Source organism: Lutra lutra, chromosome 10 (genome assembly GCF_902655055.1).
Source record: "Lutra lutra chromosome 10, mLutLut1.2, whole genome shotgun sequence".
NCBI classification, from domain to species: Eukaryota; Metazoa; Chordata; class Mammalia; order Carnivora; family Mustelidae; genus Lutra; species Lutra lutra.
In genome coordinates, this window is record NC_062287.1 from 110,153,815 (window position 1) to 110,173,697 (window position 19,883).

The 19,883-nt window shown below is 50.8% G+C and overlaps 1 protein-coding gene across 13 annotated transcripts in view; it reads left to right on the plus strand.

The window, feature by feature from the left end:
- The window catches only part of PPP6R3 (protein phosphatase 6 regulatory subunit 3), a 142,109-nt gene extending 124,545 nt beyond the window's left edge, over positions 1-17,564 (plus strand). For 12 of the 13 annotated variants that reach the window (XM_047692687.1, XM_047692686.1, XM_047692690.1 and 9 more), the window contains 6 exons: positions 2,288-2,409; positions 4,751-4,904; positions 6,291-6,400; positions 7,891-8,041; positions 12,740-12,859; positions 16,092-17,564. In XM_047692687.1, coding sequence (XP_047548643.1) covers positions 2,288-2,409; positions 4,751-4,904; positions 6,291-6,400; positions 7,891-8,041; positions 12,740-12,859; positions 16,092-16,143 — 709 coding nt within the window. In that variant the 3' untranslated portion in view covers positions 16,144-17,564. The remainder of the gene's footprint in view (positions 1-2,287; positions 2,410-4,750; positions 4,905-6,290; positions 6,401-7,890; positions 8,042-12,739; positions 12,860-16,091) is intronic. The other variant, XM_047692697.1, reaches the window with a different exon arrangement.
- Positions 17,565-19,883: the final 2,319 nt, after the last annotated feature.

Sequence of the window (19,883 nt, forward strand, 5' to 3'; positions counted from 1 at the left end):
CACAGGCTACCAAAGCTCAGGTGCCCCCCCAAAAAAGCTAACCCAGATAGTCCTGAATCTGCTAAGGAAGTTGAACTTTCAGCTTAAAACGCCCCACATACACACAGAAACTTCAAGCTCAGATGGCTTCTCGGGTGAATGCTGCCAAATGTTTCAGGAATTAGACCAGCTTTATAAAAGCTTCTAAAAAATGGAAAAGGGGGGAGTAGTGCGCATGTCATTCTACAAGGCCACATCAGTGTGACCTGATAACCAACGCTGACATGACAAGAAAAGTGACTCAGTTATTCTCCTAATATGGACGCAGAAACTCTCATAATGTGGTTTTAGTAAATAAATGCAGTAACACTACATCACAGCAGAAATACTGAGTTGGTTTGACATTTGTGAAAATGAAGCAGTAAGCATGGGCTGAATCCAACATCTAACCCTGTTAAGAGTTCTTAGCAAACTGGAGACGGAAGAGAATTTCTTTAACCCGACTAAAGCTTCTGCAGTCAACCTACAGCTGGCATCATGGTAAAAACAGGATGATTTCCCCCCATGATCAGGAACAAGATAAAGACGTGTGCTCTTACCACAGCTTTTCAGGATTGTTGCTAGGGCTTCTCACCAGTTCAGTAAGTCAAGAAAAAGAGAAGCCATCTAGATTGGAAAGGAAAGGGTGAAAATTATCTTTATTCACAGACAATAGCTATTGTCAATGTAGAAAATCTGTCAAAATCTACGAAAAGATTATTAGAACAATTAAGTAGGTTTGGCATGATTGCATGGGACTAGGTCTGTATACTTGTAGTTCTCTACAGTTCCAGCAAACAGTTGGAATTGAAGTTACCAAGTAACCCTATTCATATTAGCATCAAAATATTAAATATGTAAGGATAGATCTGGCAAGATGTGTAAGACTTGGATGCTGAAAATTACAAGGCAGCTGAGAAAAATCAAGAATTGATAAATGTTTATGATTTGGAACTCAATATTTTTAACATGCCACTTCTCCCCAGATTGATCTAGAATTGGTGCGATTGCAAGTAAAATGATAATAGGTTTTTTTAGTAACTGTCGACAAGCTGGCACTTAAATGGAGATGAAAATGCAGAGGAGCTAGAAGAGCCAAAACAGCTTTCATGGAGAACGGAGTTAGAAGACAACAGTCCCTGATTTCAAAATACAGTAATTGAGACCGTGTGATTAGTAAGACACAGTAGTTCCGGGCACGGAAAAGAGTATAAACAAGTAGGTGTAGAGACAGCTGACTTGTGATGGAGGTGCAAAGGCAGTTCTGTGGAGAAAGGATAGGCTTTTGAACAGACATTTCTAGAAAAGGTGAACATCTGTGTGGAAATAAATGAGCTCAGTCCCTACTTCTTACCATATATACACATGGATTCCAAATGGATCTTAAAGCGTCAGACTATAAAACTTCACAAGAAAATCCTTGTGACCTTGGGTTAGGGAGAGATTTCTGAGCTGGAACGCCGGAAGTGCTGTGTATGAAAGGTACTCTTCATAAGCTCAGCTTTGTCAAAACGAAGCACTTCTACTCGGCTAGTGACACTAGTAAGAAGGGAGGGACAGTGCACAGACTCGGGGAGGACATTTGCAGATCACGTGCCTGACACAGGGCTCCTCTGGAAGGTGCATGAAGGCGTCTCAGGGCTCTGAAAGAATTAAACCAGGAACCTGTTTTTTTGTTTGTTTGTTTGTTTGTTTTTTTAAAGATTTTATTTATTTATTTATTTGACAGACAGAGATCACAGTAGGCAGAGAGGCAGCAGAGAGAGAGGAGGAAGCAGGCTTCCTGCTGAGCAGAGAGCCCGACGCGGGGCTCGATCCCAGGACCCTGGGATCATGACCCGAGCCGAAGGCAGAGGCTTTAACCCACTGAGCCACCCAGGCGCCCCAGGAACCTGTTTTTTGACCGGTGCTAGAGATGAGAAGAAGCCCTTCAGGAGAGAAGTGTGGGTGGTCGGTCAGAACTGAGAAGCAGCTCAGCATCTTGGCCGTGAGGGAAATGCCACTGAGCACCACAGTGAGACATCTCCAGACCTTGTTAGAAGGCCTAGGAGGTTTGTGGACGCATCCCATGTACTCTCGTTCGTGCAAAGCCAGGGGCTGGTGGCGATAGCCGAGGGCAGAGTTAGGCACCACAAAAGGCGGGAATGAGCCACTTGACCTTCATATGAGTTTCTCTTATTGGATGACCTTCGAGTGTCGTGGATTTAGCTGGTGACGGATAGGCAGCATTAACTGTTTTGGTCTCCCTCCTCCCCTCCCCCACCCCCAGCTCGGGGAGCACAGACAGTGAAGAAAGTACAGACTCTGAAGAAGAAGACGGAGCGAAACAAGACTTGTTTGAACCCAGTAGTACCAGTGCGGAGGATAAAATGGAGGTAGACTTGAATGAACGTAAGTCGTCTTCTCTTCGTCTGTGTCAGTCACCGTGTTAGGAATATGTTTTTAAACGAGGCGCTGTGGTCTGCAGGATGGGAGTTAGGTTACACGGTCTTCTGAGACCCCTTGGACGTGTATGGGTCAGGACGGGGCCTGAAGGAAGGAGCAAGTTGTCCCTCTGAGGATGGGGTGTCTCTGGCAGTGTGGACACCCCCCAGTGTGGGTCTGGCTAGATGCACAGCACACGGGGCTGGGGGGGACGGGTGTGGGGGCTGTCTAGCCTCTGGCTACAGGGCCTGGGTGCCCGGCAGCAGGGGAGAGACCGGAGATACGGAAGACAAGGAAGGGCTGTGCTTGTGGAATCGGGAATGCACTGAACCAGAGGAAACCGCTTCCAGCTGAAACCACGTGAAGCGGGTTCTTTAGAGTGGGTTATGAAGCCCCTGACCCTGAAAAGTGACTGGCCTCAGTGCTTACTTGGGTCCTGCTACTCCCTAAGAGGACTTGCATTTGCTGGCCTTTATTTTTTATTTTTTATTTTTTTAAAGATTTTATTTATTTATTTGACAGAGAGAAATCACAAGTAAGCAGAGAGGCAGGCAGAGAGAGAGGAGGAAGCAGGCTCCCTGCTGAGCAGTAAGCCCGATGTGGGGCTCGAACCCAGGACCTGGGATCATGACCTGAGCCGAAGGCAGCGGCTTAACCCACTGAGCCACCCAGGCGCCCCTGCTGGCCTTTAAAAAATACCTGTTAACTCCTGAAAGCTCAAATACATTTTTCTGTGGGTTGATATTGGGGCTTTTCTTAGGGCTGACGGTGCTTCCTGCTCCCCGGGAAGGCCTTCATGGACTCCGTCCTGGAGGCTGAAAGCCAGCTCTGGGCACCAGGTGGGCCTCACCACCCCAGAGCTGGCCAGGACGGCAGCAGTAACCCCGCACAGCCCCGCGGGACAGATGGGAAAGTGAGAGCCATGGGGGAAAGAGGTTTGGCCTCTCTTCTCTCATTGCTTCCCCAGCCCACTGTCCTCAGGAGGAAGAAATGGGCTCTTCTCGCTGTAATTCAATTCAAGTCTACATGCCTTTGTCACGCTCAGGCTGTGTACTGGGTGTGGTGCACAGACCCTTAGTCCGGGGTTCTAGAGTCTCCTAAGGAAACGGAGAGATTGCAGTAGCCTCTGGGGTGCTCCTCTGGGAAGCTCATCTCTGTGTAGCCCAGCATAGTGTGCGGTGACAGCACATGAGCAGACACCTGAGTTCACCTGAAGGGACACATCTCTGAGGAGGTGACGCTTAAACAGACCCGCGGGTTAGATCCAGCCTCAGCTGGCGGCCAGGGCAGTGAGGCTTCAAGGCTAGAAGTGAGCAGCCAGATGAAGGGAGAGGTAGAGACGTGGCCGGGAAGGGTCCCAAGCCCAGAATCTCTTGTGCCCACGGAGCTTGGGATGTCCCCGCTATTCACCAGCCCAGAAGCTCTGGGCCTCTGAGGTTGGAGTTACTTACGGAGTCTTCGTTGGTAGGCATGTTTGATTAAGTCGGGGGCTGTCTGTGATTCCCTTCACTTCCTGCCTCTTCCTCCTAGGAGGGTGGGCTGTGCGGTTGGGCTGAAGGTTCCAACCCTCTGACCACAGGCTGGTTCCCCTGGCCACCAGCCCCATCCTGAACCCCATCCTGAGGCCACCAGTCATCTCTTCAGCGCACTACTCATACCTCGGAGGTTCCGGGGGTTTGGGCGTGGTGGTGCTTGGACCCCGAATGTGTTATTTCTTCTCACGTCACCAGAAGCCTTACTGTTGTGCTAATTAACTACCCTGGGCTGCAGGGAGGCCACTAAGTATAAAATGGGGCCATGTCTGGATTGGGAAGCATTTAAAGTTTCTAGTTTATTGCAGTTGGATATCCAACATTCTGCTTTTTCTTTTTAACTTTTTATTTTGGAATAACTTTGGATTTACAGAAAAGTTGTGGACGTTGATTGTCTAGGGAGCGGCTGTGCACACTTCCTTCACCCTCTTCCTCCCCATGTTAGTAGAATCTTGGTACATTTGTCATTGTGAGAAATCAGCGTGTTCGTTTATATGTAGCTTTGCATCCTTGTGTGATATATCTACTGGGGAAAAAAATCTTAGAAATGGAAATTAAGGAATTAAAGGAAATGTACAGTTTTATAAGATGATAGATGTCACCTTATCACCTTATGCTCCCAAGTGATTGTGCTGTTTGTTTCTGCCAGTGGTGTGTTAGGGTGCCCTGTCCCCCCACCCCCTGGCCTTTGTCATTTCGAGTCTTTCTGAAAAATATCTTGGAGTGCCCTGAACTTCTGAAGTATTCTCAAAAGGAGATTTCTCCCCTCGTTTTAGCACCCAACTGGTCAGCCAACTTTGATGTCCCCATGGAGACGACCCACGGTGCTCCCTTAGACTCTGTCGGGTCTGATGTCTGGAGCACGGAGGAGCCCATGCCGCCTAAGGAGACGGGCTGGGCCGCTTTCTCAGAGTTCACGTCTTCCCTGAGGTGAGTGCACATGTGCCAGCTCCCTCAGCCTTTCCTCGGGAGAACCGGGGCTGGGGTGTCGCCTTGATTTACTTCCGATGCGAAGGTGGCGCCATACACAAGATCCCAGGTCGGCACGGGGGAGCTCGCAACCCAGCTACGAATTACAAGGAAACCGGTCTCTGTCCTTCTTCCTTTCGTCCAGGGTGAGCTGGGGTGGGCAGTAGGCTATGCACAAATAGCCCGGGGCGGTGTGGCCCCGGGAGGTGACGCGGCCCGGTGCTGACTCCTAGGGCTTCTCCAGCCCCACCGGGCTCTCAGGAAACAGGACTGAGGGGGATAGGAATGAGGTGGAGCCAAGAACTCCTGACAGGCACCTCTCTGTGGAGCGTTGAAAATGCAGAATGTTTTGTGAATTTAACAGATAACGTGAACTTGTATTTCACTGGGAACTAGTCTGGTGCCGTAAGTTAAGGGGCCTGACAGGGATGGCTGTCAGTGTTGTTACTTGTAGTATTCTTGATAACAGCAACCTGGCATTTCATAATTTTCCTGAATAATATTGCCACCATTTGAGTATTAACCGTGGATTTTAGGTCTTACTAGGTTCAGTTTGACTTGCTAAACATTGTTCCATTTGTCTCCACCACCCCATTTGAAAGAGTTTGTTGCTTTCCCTGCTCTGACAAAGCAGTGCTTTTAACTCATCACCGGTGGTAGGCCAGCCAGGGGCACAGACTGTGAGGGGCCCGTGGTCGCCGTCTCCAGCAAACCAGAGAGCTGGCTCTGCGGCAGCTCTAAGGATAGCGGGGAGCGACGGTTCAGGGACAAAAGTGAGATTTGTGGGAACTGTCTCCCAGTGATTGCAGATAATGTCACAGACTTGGCTCTGGCACCGAACGGTCGAGTTTCCACCTCTCGCTCTCTTCTGTCTTTTGTAACTAGGGGACACGAGCCCTTGGTTCCTAGGAATGTTGTTGAAGCAGCTCACTTCCCTTTACCTTTGTGCACGGGTCATGTTTCCTCGTTAAGTATCATTCAGGCCCTTAGGCAGTTTGGCTCCACATAAGTAGGGATTTTCCTAAAATTGCCACTGCAAATACGGTTGATGGCACATGTCAGCTCCCGCTGTCCCAGTCCCGGGAGCCTGGTGACAAGGGGGAGGATGAGAGACTGGTGCCTTTGGAACCTTTTGCAAACCTCTGTGAAATCCCCGTGCTCCTGTCCTACTGATTTAGCAGGAGATTTACCCGTGCTCACGTGCACCTTGCTCTGTCTGTGTCTCTCTGACCGACTGCCGGTGCCGCACCAGGGGGACCAGAGCTGCTTCTCAAATGGTTTTTGTGAATCACGGTGACTAAGGGCTGTTTGCTGTTGCTAACATCTGAATTTTCTCTTTTTTAAAAGTACAAAAGATTCTTTAAGGAGTAATTCTCCAGTGGAAATGGAAACCAGCACTGAGCCGATGGGCCCTCTGACTCCCAGTGTCGCCACGCTGGCCGCGCAGCAGCCGGAAGGTGGGTGTGGCGGGCAGGGCACCGGCTGACATGGCCTGCTGGCTGCCCTGCGGCCTGCTGGCTGCCCTGCTGAGGTTGCTCGTGCTGGGACTGTCTGCGTAGTTTTCTAGATCTAAAGATTTGTTGTCGTCCACATAACAGTTTACTCAGCCAGTCTCGACTCGCAGGCTCCAAGGTCTCAAAGGAGTTAGGGAGTTGAGATGGTAGGCCTGTGTCCACAGGGCAGCTGATGAAAAGAAATTGTGTATTCATTCCAGAACCAGGCATGGTGATTCTAGAAGGCATAAGGGATCTGTTATCAGTTGTTCAGTCCTGTCAATGTAGAAAAGTGGGACCAGGCCCAGAAGAGAAGACTGTCTTGGCCTGCGTGCCCAGTGTGACTGAAATCAGAATTAGATGTGTGTGTTTTGAAGCCCGTCTGGTACCCATTTCTTCTGTCACTTGGAGTTTGCTTTGATGGAGCACACGTGTGTGTCTCGGCTTGTTTTAGGATGGAAGACTGTTTATTTTCTTCTTACCTTTACGAACAGTTGAGATGGTAGAGGGTATCCATGACGAGGGTCGTCATGTTCAAACTGCACATGCTGTTCCTTACAGAGGCCCTGAGCTCTTTTTAGCCTGATGAATGGGGCTTGGGAGGTGGGGGCAGGGGAGGAGAGGGAGGCTGGTGAAGGGGGGTGAGGAGTCAGTATGTGGAGGGGAGAAAGAAGGAAATCCTTAGAAGAAGAAATGGGGCCTGGGCCGGGGTAAGGGGGCCAAGACAAGAACCAAGGGGCAGGAAAATTAATAAAACCAGTAACTAAAGTTGGTTTATTTGTCATTCTTCTAAGCATTTTATGTAGATGAGCCCATTTTATCTCTCAGTTCTTTAGGTGGGTTTAGTTAGCTTCATTTTATGGATAAGAAAACTTGCCCTAGAGTGGAACAGCCAGTGAGTGGTAGGCTGGGGTCTGCATTCTGGGTGCGTGACTTCAGAGCCCAGGCTTCTAGCCAGTACAGCATATGGCTCCCTATTACAGAACAAAGAAATAATCCACAAGGACCCATAAGAAAATAATTTAAAAAAAAGCCCAAGTGGGACCCAACTGAAAGGAAAAGGACGAATGAAAATAGGACCCCGAATAAACTGTAAGCTCAGTACTTGCGGGGTGAAGTGGGGGGGCTAGCACACACCCGCCCGCCCCCTGCGCCCCGGGCTGGGTCCTGGAACCCCCCCGAATGGGAAGACCGGCTGGGAGCAGTCGGCGTGTGGGTAGACTCTGAGCTGGGAAGGCTGGAGGGGCCCCTGGTCCTGTGTGGAAGAAGACCTATGGCAAGCGGGCACTTTTAAGAAGCCTGCGCCCATTAAGAAGTGGCCGAGGCAGCAGCCAGCGGGCCGCCTCTCTCTCCAAGCAGGAGGTGGATCGCCGGGTGGATGGGTCCGGCGGAGGCGAGGCGAGCTTCTTGTCGGTTCTGGTCCACGTGACCATCCGCCCTGTGTCCTGTTATAGCGCCAGCCAGTGTGGCCATGGAAGCCAGCTCTGACGGCGAGGAGGACGCGGAGAGCACAGACAAGGTAACTGAGACAGTGATGAATGGCGGCATGAAGGAAACTCTCAGCCTCACTGTCGATGCCAAGACAGAAACCGCAGTCTTCAAAAGGTAACCAGGGCCAGAGCCTGCTGGCGGTTTCAGGTGTTCGGTGGGGGCGGGGGTGGGGGGAAGGGAGCCTCGAGTGTTAACGTCTTTCATCTGATTCAGATGTGGGTTCAGGCATTAGCCGGACATCATTTAGCGTCTCTGTTCAGCCCCATGAATCTGAATGTAGAAAGGGAGAGTTTGGGGTCCCCGAGTGCCTTTCCCCTCTTTCTAGTACTCAGACTGTAGATTAAGTCTAGTGAGTTCAAACTGCAGGAGAATTAAAAATGGACACGTCTGCAGCTGAGTGAAGACTGGCCCATTGAAACCAGGGTCACTGCCCCGCACACCGTCTTCCCCAGACGTGATGCAGTCAGTAGAGCTCAGCAGCAGAAAGAGAGCCTGAACAGTCCGTTGGGAAGTTAACCTCACTTCTAAATTCATGGATCGAAGAAGGACTCCCGCCGGCAACTAGGAACATAGCCCCGAAGGAGCAGCGACAGCACTTCTGGCGGAGCTGGGGCTACAGCGGGGTCGGCGGAGCCCCTGCGGGGCAGGAGAGTTCACGGCCCAGCCTGCAGGGAGTCCCCGGTGAAACACAGCCAGCACAGAAGGGGAGCACGGATTCCCCATGGGGGCGCAGAGGCACGAGACTCCAAAGTTAAAAGCTATTAAACTGAGTCCGGCAGGGCGCTCGAGCCGCGTGGAGGACGAGCGCGGTGCAGGTGAGGGTTAGGTGACCTGGGGAGACGTGCCAAGGGTGAGTCACAGACCCGGCAGGAAAAAAATCATTTGGACCTTGGGTAGATGGAATATTTGATTTGGACCTAGGTGACCTGGGGAGACGTGCCGAGCGTGAGTCACAGAGCCGGCAGGATAAAAATCATTTGGACCTTGGGTTGATGGAATATTTGGGTAGAGGAATATTTGATGAAAATGAAAGCCATGTGCGACTTTCTGGCAGTTGAGGAATAGAAAGGAGCTCTTTGAAACTGCTCAAGGTGTGTTCGGACTTGATTTCTTCTCAGTGAAGCATGAGAATTATGCCCCTCTGGGACACACCCCGGACAGTGAGGCGGGCCTACAGTCCTGCTCTTCGGCCCTGGCAGCGGTCCTAGCCCGCGCTGCCTCAGTGAAACTGAATCAGAGGCATAAAGATTTAAAAGACTAAAAGGTTCTTGCTTGTTTGTAGATTAGGATTTTCTGCGCAAAGAATTCAAACAGATTCATGAACAAGTATCCAAATTACTAGGGAGGTTTAGGAGTATAAACCGATATGACATGTGCTAGATGCGTCCCCCCCAACTAAAATGTTAAGCCTCATCTGTAAAATTGAAAAGCATAATAAAGACCTAAATAAGTAGAGAAATATGCCATCTTTGTTAATGAGAAGATACCTGGGGCGTTTTTTAAAAAAAAAAAGGTCTTATTTATTTATGTATTTAACAGAGATCACAAGTAGGCAGAGGCAGAAGGGGGTTGGTGAGGAAGCAGGCCCCCAGCTGAGCAGAGAGCCCGATGCGGGGCTCAATCGCAGGACCCTGGGATCACGACCTGAGCAGAAGGCAGAGGCTTTAAGCCACTGAGCCACCCAGGTGCCCCACTTTGCCATTTTTTAAACAAACTAATGATAAAATGAATGCGTTTGTAATCAGAATCCCAGTGGAGCTTTTCATGATGAAGAGGCTGATGGTGATATTCATAAAGAAGACCACAGAGCCAGAAATAACCAGGGTCATTTTGAAGAAGGAAGGGAGGGAGGCATCACCAGGTGTGATCTCATGGGCATGCTATGCGGGCAGACCCCACATTTACAGGAACTCGGTGCTAGAATGGTGTTACAGTAAGGGAAGGACACACTGAGAAGTAGTGATTACCCGTGTCAGAGAAAAACAGAACTACATCTGTCTCAACGTAAATGTGAAAGGCAAAACTACCACTTTGAGAAGAAAACAAGAGAGTGTATCTTTATAATTTGGGGGCTAGAGGGGTCTTTTAACCATAAAAAACCAAACCATAAAGGGAAAGTTTGATGAATTTTCTTTAATTCCTGGTCTTCCAAATGAAAAAATGGAAAGACCCACCATTACCTTCAAAGGAAGATTCAGGAGCAGAATATAGGAAAAACCTACTATCAAGAAGAAAAAGACAAGCTAATAATAAGTTTTAAATGGACAAAGGACACAAGCCATTATATGTGGCAGAAAATGAGGAGCAGACCTGCTCCAGAGCGGGCCAGCCTTGTAAGTGAACGGGGTGTGCTGGTAGCGGTAATGAGTCCATGCTGTTTTGCGCAGTCGTCTGCTCATTCCTACCTCAGTTGTTACAGAAAGTAGAAAAAGTGCAAAACCTGCTGGATCTTTTTATGAGGGCGTGCAGTCTTGATACCAAAACCAGATAAGGATGATTACGGAAAACGGTCAGCTCGTATCCCGTACAAGCAAACTAAATGAAGAAATCCTGTAGAAAATATTTGCTCACCAAGTGCAGTAGCATATTAAAAAGAATTCACAACAAGTTAGGGTTTTCCCTGGACTGTCAGGAAAAACATCATTTATGATGTGTTAACAGACTGAGGAGAAATCCTACGAGGTTTTTGAAGACACTTTTGATAATGTTCCATACCGTATAGGATTGAAACTGAGCAAAACGGGCAGCTGGTGGCTCAGTGAGTTAAGGGTCCAATTATTGGTTTCGGCTCAGGTCAAGATCTCTCTCAGATAATTAAAATCTTAAACACACACGCACACGCACACACAAAGCTGAGTGAAACAGGAACAGAAATGAATTTCCTTAACTTGGCGAAAGTTAAATACGAAAATACTAAAACAGAACTTCTACTTAATGAGGATGTTGCAGGCGCCAGCACGTTCAGGTAAGGAGCAAATAAGACGGTCCGTCGTCGCTGTTACTGTGTAGTCCTGGACAGTGTCTGAGGAGAGAAGAACAGGACAGGCAAAGATCCGAGAGGAAGGGGCAATAATGATCACCTACCACCAAGTCAGTAGCAAACTTCTGTTAATAAGAGTTCAGCAGAGCTGCTGGGTGACAGATCCATTTTAAACATCAGTAGCCTCTCTCTGCGCTGGTCATAAGCAACTAGGATGTATAACGAAAGGCAAAGTACCAGTCATAAAGGACATCAAACTTAAGATAATTCCTAAATAATTAAACCCATATATCTAGAGAGAAAACTTGAAAGTGCTAATCAAAGCGGTCTCAGAAGAAGAGTAGTCATGGGCACCTGGGCGGCTCAGTCAGGCGTCTGCCTACGGCTCGGGTCATGATCCCAGGAGTCCTGGGATCCAGTCCTGTGTCGGGCTCCCTGCTGCTTGTCCCTCTCCCTCTGCCTGCCGCTCCCTGTTCGTGCTTTCTCTTTCTCTCTGTCAAATAAATAAAAAATTTTTAAAGATTTAAAGAAGAGTAGTCCCATGGAGGCCACAGCAGTGGGCGTGGCAGCTCTGTGCAGAGGGCCGTCGTAAGGTGGAGTTGGGAGGCTCGCGACATGGGGCACTCACTTTGCCTTCGACACCAGGAACATGGATCGGAGTTACAGAGATGAATCCTGTGACGTATGCAATTCAGAGCCGTTTCTGTCCCTCAGAATACACATACATCATGACTATCCATTTTCATTTTCCAAGAATGAAAGTAACACCTAGGAAGCACGTAGTTGCTTTCGTGGGGAGGGCGTGGAGAGTGGGGATAAAGAGTAAGGAAGCAGGTGACTTGGGTGGTCAGCAGATCTTTTTCTCCTTATAAATAGCCTAGACCCATCCGAAAGCCACCCAGAAATCATCCTGAAGTTGGGTTTTTCGTAAGCAAATCCAGGACAGGGCTCCGCTCTCAGAAGGACGGCCCTTCCCAGAGGGAACCTCCAGCTGCTCTCGAGCTGGTTCTTGTGCTGCCTTGATTGTGTCAGAAAGGGAAGTGCAGACGGGTTAGACGATGGTCTGCCCTTACAGCCCACAGCCAACAGTCCGAAACGTTTGCTGCTTGCCCTTCTCTGCCGGGGGCCATCAGAGAGCAGATAACCCTTCCTCCGCCTTGCTTGCCCCCCTGGCATCCTGCCTGCCTGCACCTGTTCCGGCCACCGTTCTCGGCTCTTTTCCTGCTCATGCTGTGCTTCCCACTGCTGTCAGAGGGCAGCTCGGGGAGGAGCTCGGTCCTGGTGCAGGCCCCTGGTTCCTTGCCCCTGCGGCAGGAGCAGCAAGCCTGATGGGGCCGCTCCTGCTGACTTTGGATGCTGGGCTGGGCCCCAGGCAAGACGCCGTGACGAAAGACCCGTTCCTTCAAACAGGTTCCTTTGCCACCTCCTCCGAGTCTGCACTTCTGCTTACGCGCGGCCGCGGGCACAGTAGCCCCACATCCCTCATTTGTAGGATGTTCTGAAACTCTTGTACATTTCTTTTTCTGTTTTGCACACTTGGCCTCAGAGTGTTGAAATCTTATCGGTATGTACAGTAATGCGGGCCGTTCTTCATCAGACACCAGCTGCATTACATCGTCCCTCCTCTGGTTCCCTCTCGTGTGTGACCTTTGCCGTTCGTGATTTCCCAGTCACTGTCTGTGGTCCCTGTGGCCCCTCCCCTGCGCATGCTCGGCCCCAGGGCTTTACTCCATGGCCGCCATGACTTCCAGGGTCATTTGCATGCGCCTTCATCCTCCACGGGTGCCACCCCCCGGGATGTCTAATGCTCCCTGTCCCCCTCTTTGCTGCAGTGAGGAAGGAAAACTGTCTACCTCTCAAGATGCTGCTTGTAAAGATGTCGAGGAGAGCCCTGAGACGGCAGAGGCCAAGTCTGTGGTTCCCCGGCCCCCCAGCAGTGCCCCAGAGCAGAGGTAACTCCCCAGATCTGCCCAGGCCCTACTCTGCCTGTGGCTGTTGTCTCCCGGGAGCTGGGAGGGAAGTCTGCACCGGGGTGGGGGAGCAGGGGAGCTGGGAGGGGTCATCCCCCCGTGTCCTCGGCGTTCAGGCACTTCCTCGGCACAGGCCACATCTAGGCAAGGTGCCTGAGCCAAGAGCTCACACCAGTTACCTCCTTACCGCAAAGCCAAAAACTGGGCTTCGGAGATTCGGCAACATCACTGGCTCTCTAAGAAGCTGCTCAGAATGGGGCGAAGGCCCTGCGGCGCCGGCACGCCTGCCCACACACAGGGGCTCTGAAGAGGGGCTAAGTTGAGGCCGGTATTGAGCCGCCAGGATGGGGGCCCCCAGCCTGCAGCAGCCACCGTCTCACAGGGCCCCCGAGGTCACCGGCCACCAGCCATAAGCAGCGCCTGGTATCCCTTTGCCCATAATCATGCGCGCGTGACACACGGGGAGAGCCTTCCTGGAGACCCTTTTATAGATGTAGCCGAGTGCTTTCAACTCTCAGGCGGTTCCCCTGTGGTTTCGTGTGTGCAGAGTTTGTCTCTTTGTTAAGTGTGAAAATCGCACTGCCAGAGCCGAGTGACTGGGAACGTGGTGTTTTCTCCCTGGTTGCCTGTTGCTTAGACTGAGCCAGTGGTCCGAAGGGTTAGGCCAAGCCGGAGCCTCCGCCGCCGAGGGCTGGCGCCCCGGCCTGTGCGCACGGCCTCGCAGGTAGAGCAAGGGCGGCCTCCATCGCTCCGGAGCTCACGCCTGAAGATGAGGATTTGCCCTTGGACCGCAAGGAACTGTGCTCAGCACTTCCCAGAGTTCCCTTTTTTGTTCTGTATATATCTAAGTTTGTGCATTCCTTCCGTAAGGAATGAAGTAAGCTTTAAAGCCGTTTCAGAGAAGTTAAACTTTCCCTCTCACCAGACCCCCACCCCAAATCTTTCCCTTTAGGGGGCGACGACGTAACCAGTGGGAACCAGCAGGGGGCGCCCTCTGTTCACTGGTCGGCAGACCTCGCTGGTGGCACAAATCCCGCTTCTGTTTCTCTCGTGGCAATTATTTAAAAAAAAAAAAAAAGCCTACTTGGCGTGTAAAGCAAATTAATGATAAGAGCTGTTTGAGCATGTTGGCTCTGGTGAGGGCTCCGGGAGGAGGAGGCATGGGGACACCCCAGCCTTGAGGGCTCCAGCTCTGGCTGTGCTTCGAAGTGTTCTGGGCAAGTCACCTTTTCGCCTGGGGTTGTCAGTGGATGTTTTTTCAAAGGTATCTTGTAGGATCTTATTCCCAGTTATGTCATCTCCCTAGTTTCTGCCTACGAATTCCCTTTATATTGGGAACTGCTTTGAAGGCAGGACCGTCAGGTCTGTTCCAAGTTGGAGTTGCTGCAGGAGTCTGTTTCTCGGGTGTGAGTGATACAGGAGGCCCTGGGACCGTTTCCTTGGCTCTCCGGAGGGCAGAATTCTTCCCTTCAGGGCAGCCTGGAGACGCTGGCGCGAAGAGCCCTGCCTCTCGGTCTGCCGGACTGAGGGGGTGGGGGGGGGACCAGGGACGGCCGGGGACAAAGACGAGGGCATCGCTTGTGTCCACGCCTTCCTCCGTCTGTCCTTCCTCCCCCCGACACACGGGAGTGTGGCGGCCAGTGGTGGAGGCCTTGGGGGGGGGGAGCAGTTGCTAACACCCTCAGACGTTGGAGGGCATGTAGAAAGGTGCTGCTGAGGAGTCGGGAGAGCCTCACGGGCGCTCAGGAGTACCGCTTGGGGCGGCGGCGGAGGGCCGCTTGGATGGTGGCACTGAGCTGCTGGGATGGCAGGGAGAAGGTAAGTGGTCCGGTATGTCCCGTCTGTTCTAAGACCGATGTTCGGGAGGCAGAGAGAGCCATTGGGACTTAACAGATGCACTCTTCCCCTCATGGTTCCCGTCACAGCCAGGCTGTCGTGAGCCCTTGGGATGACAGATGCGCAGTGCTGTACTGAGTGACTCTCACAGCCATGGAATTTAACGTTTTACTGCCGTGCACCAAGCACGTGCGATTCCTGTGCTGGCCAGTGTGCCGGGCCCTCGGCACCTGTCACATACTCAGCCACTTTCAGTGGTGCTTGTTGTCCCCCGTGCACAGGGGGAGGAGCTGCGCTGGGGGAGGGGAGAAAGTGCTCTTGAGACCGGCAGCTTGTGGGCAGTGATGGTGGGATCTGTACCCGGTGTGTCTGCTGGCAGAGCCCCAGTCCCCCTGGCTCTCAGACACCGTGATTGGAAGCAGAGTGCGTTGCCCGTGGAGCCAGCTTCCGGGCAGGTGTCTGAAGCCTCGGGCTTGAGAGTTGCGAGCTGGTCCAGAAGCATCTCTAAGTGCCCTTTCCTGAGCCTGCTTTGTAAACTATGGAAAAGCTGCCACGACTGACTTCCATGTTTAGGCTTGAAGGTCGAATTTGTTTATCTGCCACCACACTGTTCATCTAGCGTTCCCTCTTTCTTTCAAGGGGGAAGGAGGGAGGGAGAGCACACACTGGGGTGGGAGCAGAGGGAGAGGGGGAGAGAGAATCTTAAGCTGGCTCCTGACATAGGGCTCGATCTCAGGACCCCGAGATCATGACCTGAGTCAAAATCGGGAGTTGAAGGCTTAACCGACTGAGCCCCCCAGGCACCCCTACTGTGCCCTCCTCTGTGCTCTCAATGTCAGCCCTAATAACACTTGCCTGGTGGGAGCACGTCGTTAAAGTTAACACCTGGTTTCAGGAGCTGGCCCTGTTCATAAGCCTTTTGTTGTCCTCTACAGTTGAAGAATCCTGCTTATTCAAGTGAATTTTTATGTGGATTCCAATACATGGAACAAATAAAAAGTTCTTTGAAGGAGGGATTGAGCACGTGGTGCGTGACAGGTCTGGGAGCAGCCGTCTAAAAACCGCTGACCCGCCTGCATCCGTGCTTCTAAGGCGCTGAGGCTGGTTTCCCGGAGCCCCGCTCTGCCGCAGCCTCACTAACTCGCTGAGTGCCTGCGCGCCGCAGCCGGCTGAAGCTCGGAAGCCGGTAGGGCTCCTGGAGTCTCCTGGAGTTTCCGGTCCTTGCATTTGTGAGGCCTCCCGGGAAGTGGCTCCTGAGTGCCGGGCTTTGGGCTTGACTTTGGAGAACGATATTAAAATGAATGTTCCTGCCCTCAGGGAGCTAAACCACGTTCGTTTCTCTTTTAAGCGCCTCAGATGTGTGTCTCTTCCTCCGCAGGACTGACCAGCCAAGCATGCCAGGTGACAAGTCCGTCAATGGCCCTGTATGATGAGTGACCCCGCCTGCTGCTGACTGAGGACCGCAGGCCGCCGCCGCTCGGGGCCTCTGGAGGCCTCCCCTGGAGCGCGCCAGGCCGACACTGCTGCACTCACTCTGCAAGGATCAGGACCAGCAACCTTTATATTCTAGATTCTAGGACGTTGTACAGAGAAATCCAGAAGTGTAAAAATATTGCACATTGACAAATACCAAGAATTTTTGCGTATGTTTATATTGTATTGTTCTAAATAATGGGTAGCCTGTGAAATAAGAACGTGCCGCCCATGTAATAATAGTAGTAATACTAGAGTTAAAATGGCTGTAAGAATAGTTTTATAAAAGTGAATACACAGATCTATTGTATTTGAAACATGACTATTTGACAATTATTAGTGTGACCAAAGTATTAGGCAGTTTTCATACATTTTTCACCTTGTACAAAATTCTGAATTCATTTCTCTTCCAGGCTGGCAAGGAGTTATAGGGTTGAAATGCCCTCTAAGTGTTATTTTGGTTGTTCTAACTTACAAACGTGATTTTGAATAAGAAATATTTGGTGTTCTTTTTATAACCAGTTTTTGATTGGTAATTGTTTTCTGTATTGTTTTAAACGGATCAAAAAATGTAAGTCTGTTGGTAGAGATTAAGTATTTATTGCTACAACTTAGTTGATAAAGTGATGTTCTTGTGAAGCCATATGTTCTGTTAAAGTCTTGTTTGCTTGAAATGGTTTTTCCTGCAGGTGAAACACTAGACTATTGGAGTGTACATGGCTGGTGGTTTGAGTTATTTTGTTTTTCGTTTTTGTTTTTTGTTTTGTTTGGGTAGTTCCTCTGCCTTTTAACCCATTCACCAAAATTTACCTTGTTAACAAGCATCACCAATGAACATTTCTGAGCAGTTTGCATATTTAACACCCTAGACCGATCAGGCAGGCCAGTGGAGGGAGGCTCGTGCTGCGGGCGCACGTTTCCACCTCGAAATCCGAACCTGGCACCCAAGCATGGGGATTATTCTGTACCTTGTGAGGTTTCCATGCGTAAACCCTAAACCAGTGTATTTTTTTAGAACTGGTTTGTGTATATATATAGTGATTATGGATACTAATTCAATGTAATTTATAATTTTCTATGTCAATATAAAAATACATCACCACTTCCCAAACAGCCGAAGCAATATGTCCTATATTGCCATATCGTCCGGGGAAAGGGTTCAGTTTCTTCACCTCTTGCACTTTTAGATGCAGATCAGGTTTTCATTTCTGTAATAGAAGACTATTCACATATTTTTACATCATTTGTTTGTCCTGACCAGTATTTAAAACCAAAAGGATATTCTGAATAATGGCCAACGATTTTTTTAGAACTAGCATCCCGAGCAGCGTGCCTAAACATTACATTGCATATGGAAATAAAAAAAGAATCAAATGTTTAATGCCTTATTTCTTATTTACTTTTCCATTGTAAATGGTGTAGAAGTTGTGTGAGGCCTCCCGAGGCTGACCTAGCCCTCCAGGACAGTGGAGTCAGCGGTGCGCTCTGGGACAGACGGCACAGGCGCCTCACTTGGCCTTTGCGCGCCTCCTCAGGAACCCTTTCTGTTGGGAGCTCCTCCCAGAAGAGACTGTCCTCATGCGTCCTCCTCTGGAACCTAGTGCCACACTGGGGACAGGGCTCCTTTCGCTGGCCTCAAGGATGCTGACTCTGTGACACGGGACCTTGGGGACTGCCAACGGTGGATGGTGGTGCCGGTGGATACGTTCTTGTCTCGCTTGATGGAGAACCTTGCTGGCCCCCGCCGGGGATGGCACCCACTGCCTTGGCGCCGGTCGGATTTCTTTGGCTTCTCCATCCCCCTCCAAGGTAACACAGCGTCCTGTGTCATCCCACCCACTGCTGGCGCCTGGGCACCTGAGGTCTGTCTTTGGAGTAGTGTTTTATTTAGCTCGTCTTCTGGGGCAGGGAAAGGACACAAGGGTGCAAAGAAGAAAGTCGGCGGTGGGTGTCCAGCCAGGGGCCAGGAGCAAGTACACGCTCATTTAGTCTCGAGTGTTGCCGTGTGTCGGCCGTAAGAACCTGCGAGACTGACCCATGTCTACAGTGCAGCACCTGTATTAAAAGTAACTACAGCGAAAATAAAGCCTGATTCTTTGTTTCTAGAAATCTCCTCTTGTACCTTGCATGGGCTTTCATGACCAGACAAGGTATGTGGGGGCAACACTGATTTTCTTTTCTTTTCTTTTCTTTTTTACTGTTTTTTTTAAAATATAAATTCAATGTAATAAACCTACAGTGTATTACTAGTTGTGGAAGTAGAGCTCAGTGACTCATCACTAGCATACGACATCCAGTGCTCATGACCTCACGTGCCCGCCTTCCTGCCCGTCACCCAGTCAAGCCAGCCCCCCCCCGACTCCCCTCCAGTGGCCCTCAGTTTGTTTCCTAGAGTTGAGTCTCTTATGGTTTGTCTCTCTGATTTCCTCTTGCTTTATTTTTCCCTCTCTTCTCCTATGCTCCCGTTTTGTTTCTTAAATTCCACATATGAATGAGATCATACGATCGTTTGTCTTTCTCTGACTTACTGCACGTAGCGTAACACCCTCTGGTTACCTGCACAATGATGACCAAGCAGTATCCGTGGTACACACGCGCCACATCTTTACTGTCATCTGTTAGTGGACCCGCCGGCTCATGTCCGTGGTTGCCTGTGGTGGGCGTTGCTGCTGCCGCGTGCTGTCCTTAGGGGTCAGGGCTTCCTGACAGAAGCTGTCGGGCTGTCTACCAGGTGCTGAGTTTAGGGCATGCCTTCCTTAGGGGCAAGGACTCCTCTTGCCCGCAGCTGCTGTCATCCGGTCACCCGGAACCGTCTGGGTCTGACACCCACCCAGCTTGCCCTCTGGTCAGGGCTAACTTCTCTCTGTCTCAGCTGCTTTTCCTGCCCGAGGGAACTTGATAAGAACAAGTTTTTAGGCCTAAAAGTAGATAGAACAGTTCTCACCTGTGCTCAGTGCTTTATAAATGATAGAACTCACTTCTCGGCTCTGCAATGTCATGGGCGAACCTTCCGGATCCTGGCTTCGAGCCTGTTTGACCTAGAACCACCGCCTCCTGAAAACTCCAGCAGCTGCTGTCCTGTCAAACGGCTCCAAGGTCTGCTCTGTGCCATGTGCCTGCCAGGTGCCCCCCGCCCGCCCCCCGTGTTCACGAGCTGTGCTGTGTGTGTGTGTGTGTGTGCGCGCCGTGCACGGCCGCTTCCACACGACGGGCAGAACTGGCAAGTCCCACTGCTTGACTCCTTGCCCGCCCCGAGGTCCTTCTTCCCCTTGATGTGCTTTCTTCTCCGGATCCTTCTCCCACCTGTGTTCATCCCCTTTCACTCGTTTGCAGGATTCAGCGGGTGCTCGCCGCGTTTGTCCTCGCCATCTCCACCAGTTCTCGGTACTTAACCCCCCGCCAGGCGGCAGGTGCTGCTTGGCGCTTAATTACCCCTCCCCTGCCGTGTGTTCCGTGCGTGGAAGGTGGGACCGCCGCGCGCTGCCCTAGGTGAGGCGCCTGGTGTGCTGTAAACGGTTTGGGTTCTCCTGTAGGATTCTCTACTTGTTCACAGAAATGGGGTTCTTACTCTGCCGGGCTCTGTTCTAAGCACTTTATATGCGTTCGCTTCCCTTCACACCGATTTTATGAGCTAGACAGCGGCTGTCGTCGTATTCGTGCACAAGGTAGACTCGAGGTGGGGGACGGATTTCTTCCA